Source organism: Portunus trituberculatus, chromosome 8 (genome assembly GCF_017591435.1).
Source record: "Portunus trituberculatus isolate SZX2019 chromosome 8, ASM1759143v1, whole genome shotgun sequence".
Lineage (NCBI taxonomy): Eukaryota > Metazoa > Arthropoda > Malacostraca > Decapoda > Portunidae > Portunus > Portunus trituberculatus.
This window is the reverse complement of record NC_059262.1, coordinates 2532501-2552279: the sequence shown is the minus strand read 5'-3', so window position 1 is coordinate 2552279 and position 19779 is coordinate 2532501. Positions and strand designations below refer to the sequence as shown.

At 45.5% G+C, this 19779-nt stretch overlaps 2 protein-coding genes and 1 non-coding gene across 12 annotated transcripts in view; 2 read left to right on the top strand and 1 right to left on the bottom strand.

The window, feature by feature from the left end:
* Window positions 1–184: 184 nt before the first annotated feature.
* LOC123501033 (integumentary mucin C.1-like) lies at window positions 185–5718 on the top strand. The gene is made up of 3 exons (XM_045249600.1): window positions 185–369; window positions 1513–1598; window positions 2588–5718. The coding sequence occupies exons 2-3, from the start codon at window positions 1564–1566 to the stop codon at window positions 5226–5228; spliced, it is 2676 nt and encodes an 891-aa protein (XP_045105535.1). The 5' UTR covers window positions 185–369; window positions 1513–1563; the 3' UTR covers window positions 5229–5718.
* A 1041-nt stretch (window positions 5719–6759) lies between these two features.
* LOC123501032 (patatin-like phospholipase domain-containing protein 2) overlaps window positions 6760–19779 on the bottom strand; it is a 50468-nt gene continuing 37448 nt past the window's right edge. For 5 of the 10 annotated variants that reach the window (XM_045249589.1, XM_045249592.1, XM_045249595.1 and 2 more), the window contains 6 exons: window positions 16055–16221; window positions 13824–13890; window positions 12606–12936; window positions 11305–11440; window positions 10829–10925; window positions 6760–10223 (listed from right to left, as the gene is read on the bottom strand). In XM_045249589.1, coding sequence (XP_045105524.1) covers window positions 10163–10223; window positions 10829–10925; window positions 11305–11440; window positions 12606–12936; window positions 13824–13890; window positions 16055–16221 — 859 coding nt within the window. In that variant the 3' untranslated portion in view covers window positions 6760–10162. Of the gene's footprint in view, window positions 10224–10828; window positions 10926–11304; window positions 11441–12605; window positions 12937–13823; window positions 13891–14712; window positions 15496–16054; window positions 16222–19779 lie in introns of those variants that run through there. The other 5 variants (XM_045249590.1, XM_045249593.1, XM_045249596.1 and 2 more) reach the window with 3 other exon arrangements.
* On the top strand, window positions 11937–12012 carry Trnal-cag. Its single transcript has one exon. It is a non-coding gene; the product is annotated as a tRNA-Leu (tRNA).

The following is a 19779-nucleotide window of genomic DNA, read 5'->3' as shown; positions in this document are numbered from 1 at the left end:
AACACTAAACATGAAACAACACGATTCTGATCAATTCATCTCAATATATCACAATCACTTCTTGTTTTATCATTTTCACTTAATAAAAAAAACACTATAATTATTTCCTTTGTTATTCCCGTATCAGTGAAATAGATGCAAGCGTTACATTAGAAAACTAGAATAATAGGCCGTACAAAAGAGACAAGGAGGAGCGCCGCGGCGGCCCAAAACTAAACAAACCCTTCAAAAATTTTGGCGGTGTGAGGAGTGTGTGTCTGCCCTCCGTCTGTGTGCCACCCCCCTCACCCCACTGCGCCCCTCTGCGCCTCCTCCAGGACACGTGTGGGGCGCTGGTGGCCGTGTGGTGCCGGGCTGGCTGAAGTACAGGTGAGTGAGTAGAGTGAGAGTAATGGCGGGTGTGGAGGGAAGGTGATGGAAGGGAAAGTGTCACCCTCCTCACGCCCATCATTCCCCCAGCCACCTGTCTGTGTTGCTCTGAGGGTGTCGCAGAGGAAGGGAACGGTGTGTGTGGGGTTTTGGTCAAGACGGCCCCTGACCACGACGGCCCTCCCCAACGGCCCCATGCTTACCACGACGGCCCCACACTACAAATCACGACGGCTTAGGCTTTTTTTTTTATCCATAAGATGGTTTGAAATTATAGTTGTTAATAGAGCATCTTATACTAAGACAGATTGTATTTACAAATGAGTCGCTCCCCACTCCCCCCATCCTTCCTCACCCAGTGACAGGTACTGCACCACGTAGTACCGTACACTTTTAATCACCGCAGTAATGTTATGGTGTATTTATCAGTAAATTGCATATTTGTTAATACAATCTGTTTTAAATGTAAGATACTGAAACATTACACAGATTGCAAAACATAACATTAAAACATTCGGTATTTAGCCAAGTAGCACCTCCGGCTGCTGCAGCAAGTCATCGTCACCTCATAAAAAACACAATGGACTATCGCGCGCCTCTCACAAATTTAAAAATTATCTTACGGGTAAATTAAACCTTAAAATGCATATGTGTATATAACATTTTCTGCTTAGAAATGCTTGTTCTCTCACCTCTCATTATTTACAGAAAGTCGTGTTACACCCTGTATACGTATATGCACTATATATGTGCAGGGTACACCGGTGTACCAATACGTTATGGCTTTTAACTCCTTACTACAAAACACTATCTCAGGAACACTGAGTTGCCATCTGCGGTTAACGTGTTGACATGATGAAAGAAATAAGACGACAATAACCTAAAATTTGGTGTGGGGTTGTGGTAAACATGGGGCTGTTAGGGTAAACATGGGGGGCCGTCTTGACCAGGAAACGTGTGTGTGTGTGTTGGGGTGAAGAGTAGACGCGTCGCAGTCAGCTCCAGGGTTTGGGTAGGATTTCGTGGGGACAGACAAGGACATCTACAGCGGAGGCCCACCTGAGCTGCATCCGTCACAGGATGAAATTATACAAAAGCAACAAAAGTAAGTAGTGTCACACTCACCCAGCTGTTCTCTGCCAGGTGTTGTGCAGCTGAGGCAGCAGCGGCAGGAGAGAAAACAGGACACCAGACATGGAGGGTGAGGAGGACGCCCAGCCTACCACCAGGTCAGTGCCTTGCTCCTGCCTTGTTCGCCCTCCTGTGTGTGTTGTGGGAGTCAGCAACACTCACAGGATATGGATGTGTTGAGTGCAGGGGTGTGGAGTCGGAGTCGAGGAGTCGTCTACTTTTGGCCGGAGTCGGAGTCGGTAAGAATATGAGCGACTCCAACTCCTTTACGTGATAAATTTTTGAGTAAAGATTCCACTTCATGGAGATTCCTACAAATTGGGAGAAATTGACTTTGTGGAGGATGTGTCCAATCAAGCATTACATATAAAGATAATTTTTATTAATTTATGATAATTATATAATCAAGTACACTTTTACTATGGATTGACTCGAAAATATTTAAGAAGTATTGATTCTCTTAACTTTCGTCTGTTTTGGGTGTGGTAACTAGCGGGCTTTTTGTTTAATCTTTTCCCTTGGCCACCATCCATGATGTAAAACAAAAATAGACTATACCGTTGTACTAAAAAAAAAAAAAAAAAAAAAAAACGGTCGGAGTTGCAACCTTCAAATTTCCTGGAGTTAGAGTTGGAGTCGCAACATTTAAGTTTACTGGAGTCGGAGTCGGAGTCGGACTTTTGAAAATCTGACTCCACACCCCTGGTTGAGTGGGTGGGAGTTGACACAATAGACTGTACTAAGCTGTTCATTTATTTATTCATGGCAATCCAGTGTTCCTAGTTGTGATGTGCAGGAAGAGCCTCACTTAGGGTCTTGCTGTCCCATCTATGTTCCTTTTGTTCCTGTGTATTTGTGTGTGTGAGTGTGTGCAGGCGTGTGTGTATGTATCTATCTATCTATCTGTGTATGTGTGTGTGCGTATGCACGTGCATGTGTGTGCTTACTTCAGCCAGTGTGATGGTTGTGTCCTGTATGAGTGGGAGTGATGGCAGGCAAGGCTGTGGTCAGTGTGTGTGTAAGAGCGTGGGTGGCGTGGTCTGCTGTGGGAGGCTCACTGATGGGATGGTTCGTGTTGGCATTGCAGGCGGCGGCTGCCGGCCCGCCAGGCCAAGCCTACACTGCTGGTGAATGAGCAGCGAGTGGAAGAGAGCTCAGTGTCACCAGCCAGGATCAGCACTGCCCTCAAGAGGAAAACAAACATGAAGGTGGAGGACCTGTACCTGCAGGAAAACTACAAGGAGCCACTGCCTACACCCCTGGAAACCATCTTTGAGTCCCCACAGCCCAGCAGGAACCAGCGTGGGGACTGTCCTGAGGTAGCGCCACTGATGGCCAGGCGGAAGCTGAAGCGTTTGTGTGTGTTTGGCAGCCACTACCAGCCATCCCGCACCAAGCTGAGGCACCGCAGGGACCGCGCCTACCGCATGAAGCAGCTCAGGGGCGTCAGAGTGCCACTGGGCAAGGCCTTCAGTGAGGACGATGTGCAGATGGCTCTGTCCTGCCTGGTGGAGGAGGAGGAGGAGGCTGAGGAGCAGATCGTCGGCTTGCCACGCTCTCCCGCAGACTCTGTGATGGAGAGTGTGACGCAGGACTTGAGTTTTTTACAGATGGACAGTGAGCCATCCCTTGCATCACCGGGCCTGACAGCGTCCCAGCCCTCCAGGGAACAGCGGCGTAAGCGTAGGTCAGGCCTGGTTACCAGCCCCAGCAGTCCCCTCAGTGCAGCTCCTGTCGATCACCCAGCACAGCCGCCCTCTGCCCGGAGGAAGAAACTCAGGCAACCATCAGGTCTGGTGTTTGTCGACACAAGCAACATCCTCCTGGCCCCAGAGGATGCCCCAGGGGACAGGCCACCACACCCTGGGCCCAGCAAGGCAACAGGGTCACAGAGGAAGAGACAGAAGACCAGCAGTGAGACAGAGCAGGGCAGCAGGTCAGCCAGGATGCTGAGGACCAAGTCAGGGATGAAGAGGGACCCAGATGCCTCACCAGCCTCTGCTAAAAAGAAGCAGTGCATCCCAGACCCCTCCCTGGAGACACCCCCTGCCCCTCCTTCCCAGCGCTGCAAGACTCGTGGTAAAAGTAAAGGCACACGTAGGGTGTCTGGCATCCACCGTCCCCTCTATGCCACCAACACCACCACTGCTCATACCCCAAACCAGAGCCTCACTACTGACACCCCTTCCCCAGCCATAACACCCACCAACACCACTTCCCCAGCTGCCACCCCCACCAACACCACCTCCAGAGCTGCCACCCTCACCAACATCCCTTCCCCAGTCATCATTCCCAGCCTCACACCTTCCCCAGCTGCCACCCTCACCAACACCCCTTCCCCAGCCATCATCGCCACCTACACCCCTTCCCCAGCCATCATCTCCACCCACACTCCTTCTCCAGCTATGACTACCAATACCAACTCCCCAAACACTGACAAGGAGCCCCTGACAGCTGCCCCTGGAGCCTCCCCAACCTCCCCCTGCACCAGAATGGCCGCCCTCTCCCTGCAGTGCACCTCATCACTCACCACCAAGCCCAGGAAGGCACGGCGAAGGTCTGCCCGCCTTAGTTTAGGAGTGGAGGGTAGTGAGGAGCTGAGAAAGATGGCTCATAGTGGTCTTGGTACATTATGGTTGTCTAAGTCACCTACCATGGTTAGCACAGTGCAGAGTGGTGATGGTGGTGGTGGTGGTGATGATGATGATGCCGTTCTATCACCACCACAACCATCAGTCAAGAGGAGAAAGGACAGTAGGAGGAGGCGATCTAATCAGTTCCTTCCATTGCCTTGTGTGGATGCTGAACTATCTACCACTACTACTACTACTGCCACTGCCACTGCTATTACTTCCACCTTACCTACTGTCTCCATTACCTGCCGCCAAGCTAACTCCACACCCCCAAAGGCAGGCCCTCTCCCCAACTCCCCCTTTACCCATCCCTTACACAACACACCCACACAGGTAACTCATAATGGGATAGGGGAAGGCAGGGATAGGGATGGTGGGAGTGAAGGGATGGGGGAGATGGGAGGCAGTACATCCTCTTATGTTAGTGAAGGCTCCTCCCTGTCACTCTCCCCAGCCTTATCCAAGTCTGATATTCAAAACATTGCCATTTTAGAGGATCTTAGTGACCTCACCACACCTTCACCTACTAATCTCATCCCATCTGTTAAAACTCCTACCTCTGCTGCCCTCACCCCTGCCACACCCTTGACTCAGAGTGAAGAGCTACCACCAGTGCCTCTCACCCCACCAGTAGGCCACACCTCACCCCCCATTCTCACCCCTATTTTGAGAGAACAGATAGTCACACCCCTCACCCCTTCTACAGACCTCAGTGCCCCTGTTCTCACCCCATATAAAAGTCAATCTCTCACCCCTAAGCATCCCATACCTACTGTCACCCCATCTACAGAAAATGTCCATCTCACCCCTAATGGAGATATTGCAGCTCCATTCACCCCTTCCACAACCCAGGCTACCAACACCACAGCCTGTGACACCCCAGCTAGGCTCACCTCAACTAGTGTCACCCCAGCTAACATCACCCCTCTCAGTATCACCCCAGCAGCACACAGGGACCAGCACATCAGCCCAGAGGAGGAATGGGACTCACCGATTGTCTCAGGTATTATGACAAACGAGACAGTGATTCGACTGGGGCGTGTGTACTATGGTAGCCAGCTCTCCCCATCCCTCTCCCGCCCCAGTGTGACGTGATAGGGTGTGTTTGGTGTTCCTGGGTGTTTGTCTCTCTTTGGTGTGACTTTTTAATATTGTTTTTTTTGTATAGACATTTTAATATTGTGTTTATTATTATTTGTTTTTATTATTTTTATGGTTATTGTGGGATTTCAATTTTTGTGGGTTCTTTTTAATGTGCACCATTGAGAAACAGCTTTTGTCTCTGTCGGATGAGTTTTGTTGTGAATTGTTTTGTTCTCATTTTTTAGTTGTTTTTATTATTATTTCTTGGCATATATATTTTACTACCTTTGTTTATTTTTTTATATATATAGTTGCAAGACTTTCTCTGTCTCCAGTTTGTATTTTTTGTGAGTAGAATTGAGGCGAGTGTGATGAGAGGAGCGTCCGCCATCATTCTCTCACTTGTACTGCCAACCATGAGAAATTGTAACTTTCATACAGTTCCCACACAAATCTTTTATAAATACTAGAGCAATATAAATAAACCACTTTTTCTTGATAATGGTGGTGTTATTTTATGCATTCATGGTTATATACAACAGGAAAGCTTGGTGTTTATAAAGTACTTCACCACACACACACCTGATGCTTGTCTTGCTATGCTTGTATCAGCACATCATTATCTCCTCACTATCACCAACACACATCTTGCATATAATAAACACAAGAATCATTAAATCCCTTTCCTTTGATGTAATGTGGGGTTTGACTCTCTGTACAAGATGACACACTGCTCATTACATACCTTCCACCAACATACCACTCCACTGATACCTTCCACCAACATACCACTCCACTGCATACCTTTACCAACATACTCCATGTATATATTTTGAACTCAATAACCACAAATATCGTCAAACTGTTTATTTTATTATTGCATCACATAAATATCTAAACACTTCTGGGATACAAAATGATAGTTAATACACACTTCAGAACACACAGCTATCTGGTTGTGTGTGTGTGTGTCTGGGGGGGAAGGAACTAGTTCACTCACAGCAACACCACAGCATCACAGCAGCCACATCACAGACATAGTTCAATACACAACTTCATAGCTATGGTTTGGGAAGACACTATAGGTATTATTAATGGCACACACACACACACACACAGGGAGAGAGAGAAGAAGAGATCAGATAATTGAGATGAGAGAAATTTAAGAAAAGTTTTTGATACACAAATGGAGAGAAAAGAGAGAGACTAGATAATTGAGAACATGTGAAAGAAAAGATTTTGAACATACACAAACACAAGGGAAAATTTAAGAAGGATCATGCTGAGGACAGGACACACACACACACACACACACACACACACACACACACACACACACACACACACACCAGGACTCAGGGAGTTAGACTATGAGGAAAGGCTGAGGGAACTGGGGCTGACCACATTAGAAGAGGGAAGAACAAGGGGAGACATGATAACTATGTATAAATTGGTGAACAAGATTGACATATTGGACAGAGTTGATAAAGGTGACCACAAGTAATCATCTCAGAGGACATGGAAAACAAATGATAAAAGACATCTGTCTAAATGACGTGAGAAAGTACAGTTTCCCATCGTAGCATTGATAAGTGGAATAAACTGAGCAGTGATGTCGTTGACGCAGTGTATGTCAATCAGATGAAAGAGAGATATGACAGGAGTGGCCAAGGAGGCAGGACAGAGAGCTTAGCTTGGGCCCTGCAATACACAAATAGGTAAATACACAGGGTACCCAGCATGGAGCAGTGAGGGAGCTGGACTGGGTTTGGTGTGTACAGTTGATGGTTCACCTCAGCCTGACACAATCACAGACAGTAATGCTTTGGTTCAGGAAAGTGTGATTGTCTGGTACTGAAAGACTTAATGGAATAAATAGAGATATGTCAACACACACACACACGCACACACTGGGTGACCAGCAGACAATCAAGGTGAGGTGAATTACACACACACACACACACACACACACACACACAAGGCACTAACAGGCTGGAGGATAACATACTTCTATACAAAGAGAGAGAGAGAGAGAGAAAATCATGATATAATTGAAATAACATTAGTATTTGTTGACTTCATAGGGTTAGGTTAGGTGAGTTTGTGTTTTAATTCATGCAGTTCATTACTTTCACTTCCGATCCTTCACTGTGTTGATTATTTGAAAAGATTGAAATAAAAAAAACAGATTTTTGGAACAATGAATTACACTAGTTGGTCTTGAAATTTGTACACTCAGATTGGTTCCTTAATTGCTGAAACACACACACACACACACACACACACACACACACACACACACACACACACACACACACACACACACACACGCACCACTCAGCACCCCACCTTGCATACACTGTGACTCAACAAAGCACACTAATACACATAATATAATTTCCCACACATGAGGTAATAGTTTTGTTCATCATATAACTAATGGAATGAGGCACTTCACTCTTACCTTACAGTGGCAGGGTAAGGGAAGCTGTCAATAGTAACACCACAACACACACACAGTTCCCACACATGAGGTAATGGTTCTTCTCTTCATAACATAACTACTGGAATGCATCACTTCATCCTACATAGTGACAGAATTAATTAGCTCAATGTCTCACACACACACACATACACAAACACACAATGCCCATACATGAGGTAAATGTTTCATAAATTTCAGTGCCAGGATGCAAGACACCACACTCCACAACTCATTAAGACTAGCAGTGATGGTGACAGTGATAGTAATAGTGACAGTCAAGCATTTCACCATCTAATCACTACACTTCTTCTATCACTATACAACACATCTTTAATCACTAACAAATCTGCAACACTTCTACTACAGCCACCTACAAACACCAAACTTCCTACAAACTGCTAAATCTCTTCCTCTAATCTCTTTCTTTCTTGATGCTCAGAAGAAATTCATCATTGCTACAAACAACAAAACATATTCCTCTAATCTATTCATTCCTTGTGAAAGTTTATATTTCATTAAACTTACAAGAAATCACAAAATTAATTCTCGCTTTACACACTGCTGTCCATCACACACACATATATGACACCCCAGTAACACATCACCTCTCCTCAACACGAACCCTGTCTCCTAACACACAGGGAGCCTAACCTAACACAGCTACCACACCTGTCACCCCTACACAACACCAATCACTTAGGTAATCTCATATAGCTATGGAATCTCTATACACAAAGCCATTAACCCCTTCAGTATTGGGACACATTTTTAATTTGAGATTTGTGTACGATTAGACCATTTTATTGACGTTAGGAAGAGTCTATGGAGGTCAGAAGATTAACAAAAGTCTTCACTATTTCAATCCCCCACATGGGTTTCTAGAGCTGTCTAAAACCACCAAATAGTAAGCAAAAATGAATATGGACATGCGTCATGGTACTAAAGGTGTTAATAATTGTACTCTTTGTGTGTCCCTCTCCAGTTTGACATAGAAGATTAGAATTAACTCTTTCCCCCTTAAATATTTAGTGATTATATTACAAGTTTACTATATACCAGGCAGGAAGTCCCACACAAGGCCACCCAGACAAAACAACACACACACACACACACACTCTTAGTCCCATCAGCCCACAGTGGGAAGGGACAGTCATGAATCATCCCACTACCCCTCAGGAGCTCAGCCACACCACAGCTGGCCACACACCCACAGCAAGGCCCCACAGCACACACTGGTTCACCCCGGCCCCTTCACAATGACACTGTTCCCTACCCAGCACCTCCTCCAGACCTGCCACCACAGCAAGGCCCCACAGCACACACTGGTTCACCCCGGCCCTTTCACAATGACACTGTTCCCTGCCCTGCACCTCCTCCAGTCCTGACACCACAGCAGATACAAGGTGCTAACTAACTATACAAGCAACTGACTATCTCCCTTAAACAGTCACATTAATTAAAGGGCTGTACTGTATAATAGATGCACATAATAACAGTCTGTTGATACACTGGGCTGAGATCCTGCACATACAATCACACACACACACACAGACTCTCTCTCTACAGAATGTGTAAATCTAAACAAAAAAATAATGCTTTTAAATATGACAAGATTGCCTTAGTGCTACAAAAATGCAAATAATTCGTTACAAAAAGGTACACCTCACACGATACAGGTAATACACAATGCCCTTGGTTACAATGTATGCCCGCCATTCACGTACGTAAAGCATGGATGTGTATTAATGCTGTAACCTGCTGTCAGTGCAGGCTGTCCGTCCTACAGCACAGCAACACACAGGAAGCTCGACGCATGGAACACAGCACAGCAGGAGGCACAGACACCAACACCTCACTCACACAACACAAGGAAATCAATGCAACATAACAGCTCACTCACACAACACAAGGAAAGACAAAATACTGGAAGCAGCCTGAGAAAGCGAAACACACACCTCTTCACCCCACAACACAAACACAAAAAACGGAAGACAAGAACACTTCACACAACTCAGGCAGCACAAGGAAGACACAACACAGCATCGCACAGCCACAGGAGCACTGCAACACTGAGATACACTGCTGCTGGCCACCTCACTGCAGCAATACTGGCCAGAAACATCACCACAACACCTTCCCCTACGAAACACTCTGCTCTCACCACCACTATCTTCAAAGGCAACAAACATGACTAGCTGTGTTCTCAAGAGTGTTTCTCCTGTTGATAATGTGGAAATCTTGTTAATCTGTCAGTGAAGCCATGAAAACAACTATAATAACTTGTGTTGCTTCGAAAGACTCATGAAAATAGTAGTGTTTTGAAATATAATCTTTTGTTTTGCCGTCAGAAGCTGCGTAACAACACTGCTGGCTCGGCACACACACCACAAACACCACATCACTCTTGGCTCTGTGCTGTCTGGTACTGGTGGTAGTGGTGGTGGTGGTGGTGGGTGGTGGTTCAGACAAGTCCCGCAGTGCCAAACATCTGCTCTGATTCTGGGTTGTTGTGGTCGTGCCTGCTGGGGAGAAGAGAATGTCAGGGGCTTGGCTGGCCTGTCACTGCTGGGAGGGAGTGACTGCTTGTATCACCTCACACCACACCACACCACAACATACCACAATATACCACACCTTGTATGACCTCACACCACAACATACCACACCTTGTATCTCCTCACACCACACCACACCATACCACATCACGCCATACAACACCTTGAATCATCTCACACCACACCACAACATACCACACCTTGTATCCCTTCACACCACACCACACCACAGCACACTCTCTTGCATTCCTTCACACCGCAGCACACTCTCTTGCCTCACAGCACACCACAGCACACTTTTATTCCCTCACACCACAGCACACACTCTGACATTCCCTCACACCACAGCACACACTCTTACATTCCCTCACACCACAGCACACTCCCTTGCATTCCCTCACACCACAGCACACTCCCTTGCATTCACTACTACAACACACCACAGCACACTTTTATTCCCTCCCACCACAGCACATCACATATAATTATTTGTTTTTTTGTTCTTTGTGTACTAATTGGAGATGCTTTTGTAATCTTATTGGAGGGAAAGATTTTAGGGTCTGAATGCTGACCTGCGGCAATACTCAGACTCTGTGTCGGAGGGTGTGAGGGGGGACATCTCACACCCGTCACCCGCTGGCCTCTCATCCTCCAGCTCCTCCTCTGAACCTGCAAGGGAACACTCAGTCATGACGGGGAAGTGGAGAGTGAAAAAGGGTGAAAAATAGTGGCAAATATAAACACTGAATGAAAACTATCAAGAAACACAAACTGAAAAACAAACATGAAAAAATTAATTAAAACAAGAATAAAGGAAAGAAAAACACTGAAGAAATACAAAATGAATGATTAATTAAGGAAGAAACAAAGTAAACAAGAACAAAAACAAACACACACACTAAATATCAAACTCAGATAAAGAAAAAAAAAAAAAAAAAAAAGAAACACTAAAAATATATAATGAACAAACTAGGGAAGAAACACACACACACACACACACACTCTCTCTCTCTCTCTCTCACACACACACACACACACACACACCAACCAAGGGAGGTGAATCGCTGGTGGGGGTGCACGGAGGCCCAGTGGGGGGAGGAGGAGGTGAGGTAGTGCCCTGCGTCACCCGAGACATCCAACTCCTCATCTGCATTGGTCATGTCGAAGATCTCCGTCACTCTCACCTAAAGAAGAAAAGTGTGAGAGCATGTCCTGGTGTGTGTGTGTGTGTGTGTGTGTGTGTGTGTGTGTGTGTGTGTGTGTGTGTGTGTGTGTGTGTGTGTGTGTGTGTGTGTGTGTGTGTGTGTGTGTGTGTGACAGCTCTGACTAGTGCTAAAAGAGATAGACATGAAACAGAAGCAGAGAGAGAGAGAGAGAGAGAGAGAGAGAGAGAGAGAGAGAGAGAGAGAGAGAGAGAGAGAGAGAGAGAGAGAGAGAGAGAGAGAGAGAGAGAGAGAGAGAGAGAGAGAGATACTGCAGCAAATAACAGGCTAAATGAGTGAAAGGAACATGCATACACAGGCATGTGTATGGGAGACAAAGAAATATGAGGGCTTTGTCATGTAAGGTTAAACTAAGCTAGGTTACATTATTTGCTGAAATTAATTATGAAACCCAAACACACACACCTAGACACACAGATACACCCAACACACTCACACATACACACACACACGCACACGCCCAGTAGCTCAAAGTGGTTAGAGCACTGGCTTCAGAAGCCAGAGGACCGGGGTTCGATTCCCCGGCTGGGTGGAGATATTTGGGTGTGTCTCCTTTGACGTGTAGGTGGTGTTCACCTAGCAGTGAGTAGGTACGAGATGTAAATCGAGGAGTTGTGACCTTGTTGTCCCGGTGTGTGGTGTGTGCCTGGTCTCAGGCCTATCCGAAGATCAGAAATAATGAGCTCTGAGCTCACTCCGTAGGGTAACGTCTGACTGTCTCGTCAGAGACTGCAGCAGATCAAACAGTGAAACACACACACACTCAAACACACAGACACACCCAAACACACAGACACACTCAGACACACAGACACACCTCAACACACTCAGACATACAGACACACCTAGACACACTCAGACACACAGACACCCTGACTCACTCAGACACACAGACACAGACACACCCTGACACAGACACACACTCAGACACACAGACACATACCTCCAGACACACAGACACACCCAACACACACACACACACACACACACACACACACACACACACACCCAGACACACTCAGACACATCCAAACACACAGACACACCCAGACACATACCTAAAGACACACCCAGACAAACACACACCAAGACACACTTAGACACACAGACACACCCAGACACACACCTCATTGTTATCATCTAGGTAGTAGTAAGCCATAAGAGCCTCCTGGTGTGTGGTGACATCCAGGATCCTCTCAAAGGCGTCCTCCCCGAGTGGCGCTGCTGGGGAACTCATGCTGTCCTCCGTGTCCACCTCCTCACTGAAGGACGGCCGGCGGGACACAGCACGGGACACAGCTCTGGATGGTGCCCTGGATGGAGCCCTGGATTGCACGCGGGAGGCCATGCGGGACCCAGCACGTGACACAGAGCGAGAGGCACAGCGCAAGGCCACCTCCGCCAACGCCTGTGACTCCAGCAGCATGGCGTCCTTGTGGCTCTGTGGTACCCCCTCCCTGGTGGTCATGGGAGAGGAGGTCAGGTCAGATGAGGTTAGGTGAGGTTGGGTTGGGTTGGGTTGGATTGGGTTGGATTGGGTTGGGTTAGGTTTGGTTAGGCTTGATTACAGTGTGGGAGGGGGGGTTTAGGTTGGGTTGAGGAGGGTTTAACTGGTTTGGGTTAGGGTGGCTTGGGGTGGGTTGGGGTTGTGTTGGGTTAGGTTGGCTTTGAGGTGGGCTTAGTTAGTGTGGAGTTGAGTTGAGTTGAGTTGAGTTGTGTTGGGTTGGGCTAGATTAGATTGGATTGGGGTGGGTTAGGTTGGCTTTGAGTTGGGTTGGGGTTAGGTTAGGTCAGGCCAGGTTGTGTGAGATGAGGTGTGGTAAGAAGTAAGTTTTGTTTTTGAGTTGGGTTGGGGTGGGGTTGGGGTGTAGCTGGGTGTGTGTTGGTTGGGTTGTGAGGTGATGGGTGTGTGCTGGTTGGGTTGTGAGGTACACGGTAAAACTTACCCAACAATACAAAAAGAAAACAAGAGAGAAGGAAACAAATAAAGCAAAGTAGAATGAGAAATCCACAAATAAGCAACCATTTCTCAACACAAAAAAAGCAAGAAAAAAAAAAAAAAGACAAAAAGGAACAAAACAAGAAAACTAAAAAAAAACACAAACTAGAACACAAAAAATAAAGAAACACTCATAAACTTTCAATTACGTAAACAAACACACACACAAACACACACACAGAATAACAAAACAAGAAAAATAAACACAAATAACTAGAAAATAAGGAAAAAATTGAAAAAAAATGAAGAAAACAATAACCAACACTACAGCAAAACAAACGCTAAAGACAGACAGACAGACAGACAGACAGACAGACAGACAAACGGACAGACAGACAGACTTACATTGTGTCAAGATCCAGAGTGAAGTCAAAGTTCTGGCGGTTCTGAATGTGTTGCATCTCCACATCACCTGCACCACCACCACCACCACCACCACAGCAGGCACACAGCAGGAGAGGGCAAGCAGGGATGGAAGAGAAGAGAGATACAAGTTAATACAAAGCTCTTATTAAACTATACTGGCTTACATAATGAGAGAGAGAGAGAGAGAGAGAGAGAGAGAGAGAGAGAAAATAAAACCATAATTACTGTTAACAAAATTTTCTGATAAGTGGTGTGGATAAAACATTCTTCAAAAAATCTCAAAAAAATATATAGAAGAGAGAGAGAGAGAGAGAGAGAGAGAGAGAGAGAGAGAGAGAGAGAGAGAGTACCAGCCTAATTACTTCTAACAAGACAACTGTGTGAATTCTATTAAGGGAATCGGGCATAATCAAATCAAATAAGAGGGTTTGTAGGCACAGACACACACCTCACATCTCTACATTACTCCTAACACTGCCATTACTCTAGCCTACACACACACACACACACACACACACAGGTAGCTGGACACACAGACAGACAGACAGTGTATCTTGTTTATTAAGAAGTCACACAGTACACATGCAAGAAATATAAACAAGTAAACAAACAGGTGAGGATAAACAATGTGAAATAAATAAATGTAAACAAATGTCATAAACAACAATGAGTGAAAGTGACAAGTGAAATGCTCTCTCTCTCTCTCTCTCTCTCTCTCTCTCAAGATACTAAACAGAGAATATTAAATAAACAAACATAAAACAGAATGAATATAAATAATAAAGAAACAATAAAAGTAAACAAACAGATGAAAAGTAAATAAAACAAACAAATGGCCGAACAAATCAAATAAATAGATAAAACAAACAAAAAAACATTATCAACAAACAAAACAAAACAATGCACTACACACACACACACACACACACACACACACTAATCATTCAAACACAAGAAAAAAAATAATAATTCGCTTTTCGAACTTTAAATTCTCGACCGAAAAAAAATATATATCCATAATTTTTTTTTTCGTTTTGGCGTCATCGTGTCGTCATCGTTGTATTCAGTGTGACCTTTGCTAAGTAAGGTCAAATATATTCCCTGGAGTGAGGAAGCTTGGGTCACCTCTTAGGAAACCAGGTCACATGAGGTCACAGCCATCACGTCATCTCTCATATCTGGAGTGAGGTAGCTTGGGTCATGTCGCAAAAAGGTCATATTTTGAAGCTTGTGTGACCTCTTGTATTCCTGGACTTCACAAATCAGGTCACATGAGATCAGTAGTCATGTCAAATAAAGGTCATGAAGCTTGTATGACCTCTTGTATTCCCTCACTTCACAAATCAGGTCACATGAGCTCAATGGGTCATGTTCTCCTGCCCGGCACCTTCAGGCACACTTGGGGCGTCCTGAGCGAGGGCAGCAGCAACAATAGCCACGTTCTCCATGACAGACCCCAGCAGGAGGGAGAACATCTGTGCCTGCTGGTGTGCTAAGTCATCAGGACAGCCTTTCAGTCCTTGCAGGGTGTTGAGTACGTGGTTTGAGTACGGTTCCTTGCCTCGCCTCCTCCTTGGTGCCACAGAGAAGGGGTTCCTGCGCCTTGACCTGCGTTTTGTGGCCTGGCGTCGCAGCTTACGGTGGCGTCCTGCTGTGTGGTGGTGGTGGTGGTGGTGGTGAAGGTTTAGTTGGTGGGTATTGGTGGGTTTAGGTGTGTTTTCAGATTACTGGTTGCTGTGTGGTGGTGGTGGTGGTGGTGAAGGTTGGTTTGGTTCATGGGTGTCTTAGCTGTGTTTGTGTTTGGTAAGTGGCTGGGTGTGCATTTCCAGGTTAGTGGTTGCTGTGTTTGGTGCCTTGCTGTGGTGGTGGTGGTGGTGGTGGTGGTGGTTGGTGGTGGTGGTTGGTTTGATCCATGGGTGTCTGTGTCTGTGGCTGTGTTTGGTGTGTGCTTAGATGTGTTTTTAAGTTAGTGGTTGGTGACTTTGTGTGTTTTGTTATATTTAGGTGTGTGTGTGTCTGTGTGTGTGTGTACAGTACTCTCTCTCTCTCTCTCTCTCTCTCTGAACCTAGCTGTCTCTACCTATCTACCAACCAATCTATCTATCAACTTATTCCTTTACATGCCACAGTCCCTTCTATTTCCTCTACCTCCCCTTCTCTCTCTCTCTCTCTCTCCCCCTCTCCCTGTCACCACAGCCCAACCCACATACCTGAAAACTGTGTGATGGCCAGCTGACAGGAGAACTTAGTGTCAAGGTGGCGGTGGTGGTGGTGCAGAGAGCTCCTGGTTGACATCCTGAGCAGGGCCTTGACAAGAGTGATCACCTGCTGGGCCAGACTCTGCAGGTCCTTACTGGTGGGTGCAGTGGCCATGAACCTGGACAGACATAAGGGTGGACAGGTTAGGTTACGGACAGGAGGTGGATGGATAAGTTAGGGAGGGTTAGGGACAGAGGTGTATAGATAGATAGTGAGGTTAGGAAGAATTAGGGACAAAGGATGGATAGATAGATCAGGGAAGGTAAAGGACAGGAGGTGGACTGATAAGTTAGGGAGGGTTAGGGACACAAGGTGAATAGACAGGTTAGGGAGGGTTAGGAATGAAGGGTGGATAGATGAGTCAGGGAAGGTCAGGGACAGGTGGGTAGATGGGTTAGGGTTGCCAAATATTAACTAACGAAATTCCAGACATCATCACTAACACCTGATGTAATACTGAAAAAAAAAAAACATGTAAATAAATAAGTAAAAAAAAAAAAAATCCTTTACCTTTGCTGCAGTAACAAGGTCACAAGGCCACAAACAGGCAAACAGTGATCCAAACTGCCGCCTATATCATCACAGGTTAAAGAGAAATGACTGGCGTACAACCTGAGGCAAGTCCTGCCACGAAGGTAAGGCTTGGAGGCTAGGAGCACTGACACCACATGAGGCCATAATATCATAAGGGGACTAACAATTATGTGGGCCTTTTGTCTTATTTCATTCTTTATGTTGCCCTTGGCCAGCTTTCCCTTCTTACATAAAAAAGAAAAATATCAGTATAAAGGTGGAGCAGAAATATCAGCCTCAGTTCAAAGGTTAAGGTTAAGGTGTGAATGGTAAGTCCACCTTATGTGGTGAGGCTGTCTATCCATGACCTGAACACCACCACCAGCCTGACAGTGACAGCCGCCGCCTGCCAGTGTCACTCACTCATTATATTAAATCTTAGACCACCTCAAGCACAACTCATTTCTAGTGAGACACCGTGGAATGATGATGGCCTCTTCCTTGGGGACACACACACACACACACACACACACACACAGAGACTGCAGCAGATCAAACAGTGAATTACAATGATGATAATGCTGCTGCTACTACTGGTACTATTACCACCCTCCCTCACACAATTGCATGCTCCATTTCTTCCTCTTATCACTACACTTTATGTATCTCAGGTGGGAAACGGCAGGATATGCCCAGGAAACACTGGGATTGAAGGAAATGTTGATGAACTGACACGGGGAGGAACGGGGGCTGGTAGGGCGGAGTCTTGGTCCGGGTCAGGGTGGGTACCGAGTGGTCTAGACAGGGGTATACATAACCATCGCCTTATTTGACATAGTAATGGGCTATTTATCCGTTTTGGTGATTGATTCTAGCTTTGCTTCATTCTTTGGGTCTGGAAACACAAGGTAATGCAGACAAACATTGGTGGACTGACCTTGGGGGAAGGTATGGCTGAGGTGCTCCTGTGGCCCAATATTTACGTACGCAATTCATTTTAAAAATCACAAAAAGAAAAAGGAGCCCAGACTGAAATGCACTATAGTTTTGGACGCAACAAATAATTTAACTAATAACCAAAACATCATAACGTTAGCGACTCGATTGTTTACATAGCGAAGTCCGCCGAACTGTCAGTATTTCAAAGTAACGGTGCCCACAACACATCATAATGTTGAGAAGCAAAGCACAGCCACACTATATTATGTTATATTTTCTGGACGAGAAAAATTTTTGCTTTCCATCTAAATAATGAAAACACAGATTCCTTGTCGTATAAAGATTTTTGTTTTCTATGTTGGTACCGCTTTCAAAAAATAATTTGAAAATACGAACGGCCAGACTAAATTTTATGGAATATCATTACTTGAATCATGTTTTTCATATCTTTTAAGTCTTATATCAAGCATCAAAACAATTCTAAGCGTGCTACTTAAGAAAAGTTAAAATTATAAAATGCCGAAAGTGTTATTTCAACAAGAAACAAAAAAACATGGCTAGACACGATCTTATTAGGGATTATAACTTAATTTACATTCCTATCAATAAATAAAATACAAAGACAATGCAAACTCCATTAATAAATGAAAAAATTCGTGTTGTAGAGCCGAAGTAGTTTTTTTGCACCTTTTCTCACCGCCTGCATCTCCCCTCCCTTCCCTCCCACATTCCTCCCCATCCCTCCACCTCCATCTTCTCTACCTACTCCAACACAACGAGGCCTTAAAACGCCTGTAAATGCCTACAAAACACTCGAAATCACCCTAAATCACTTGGCTGCAGAGTGAAGGGGCGGAGCTTGCTGGGGCTGGCGGGTCGGGGGTCGGGGATCGGGGCGCCAGCGATGCCTTCGTGCGGTGGTGGTGGTGATGATGATAGCAGTGGTGGTGGTGGTGGTGTGTGTGTGTGTGTGTGTGTGTGTGTAATTCACCAACACCACCACCACCACCACGGTCGTCTGCTGGTCACCCAGCCAGTCTTCCCCATTATGGAGCGAGGTCAAAGCTCATAGACCGATCTTCAGGTAGGATTGAGACCACAACACACTCCACACACCGGGAGAGCGAGACCACAACCCCGTCGCTTTACATCCCGTACCTACTTGCTACTAGATGAACACACCCATTTGCATCGCCGCGGCCGGGATGTGTGTGTGTGTGTACACCCATTTGCATCGCCGCGGCCGGGATGTGTGTGTGTGTGTGTGTGTGTATCTTCTGAGTTAGTCTAGAGCACAACTGTTCACAATATTTAAGAATGGTAGTAAAAGGGACGTGAGCAATTACGGAGGGATAAATGTAACAAGCAGTCTAGCCAAACTATATGACATGGTTTTGTGTTCACGACTTGTGCTCTGGTTTAGGCTGTTTAGAGAACAAGCTGGGGCAGGAAAGAACAGAGAATGCATGGAGCATATGGTTTGTCTACACTTATTTTGTGATGCGGCTAGAAAGAAGTATACACTTTTTGTAAGGTTTGTTGATTTTAAACAAGCTTATGATAGAGTGCCGAGAAAGATGTTCCATGTCTTAAGACGCCTTGGATGTGCCTCAGTTATGATATCTGTTCGGGGTGCTATGCATAGTCTAACGGAATGTTGGCTCTGAACTGTTTTGGTAAGTATTGCAATAGAGTAAAACAAGGCCCGCCCACATCGTGTATTGTGTTCGTCATCTTTGTTAATGATTTGATCCGCATTATAAAACAAGGCAGCAACTGTGATGGATTCCTGAGGTGGCTACACGTGCTTGTTAACAAGGTGGGTGACACGGTGCTACTGTCCACATCACGGAATAATATGCTGAACAAATTATCATTATTACACGAGTATAGTATAGAATATGGTATGACAGTGAACCAATCTACAACCAAATTTTTCGTAGTGAATGGTGGCCATGATGACGCCCGTCCGTTGGAGGTGAACGGTCCAACTGTTGAAGTACGTGAGTAGTACGTTTATTTGATCACCGTTCACCTGTGATGGGTCGACGTCTTCTGTTGTTAAATTACATGCTAAAATGAAACTGTCCCATGTACTTATATTTGTGTCTTGTAAGTAAAAACCATGACATACTATTTGTTATAAAAAAGAAAAAGCGTGTATTAGATGCAGCACTAACGTCAACTTTATTGAATGGTGCAGAGTTCTGGTCTGGTGCCAATT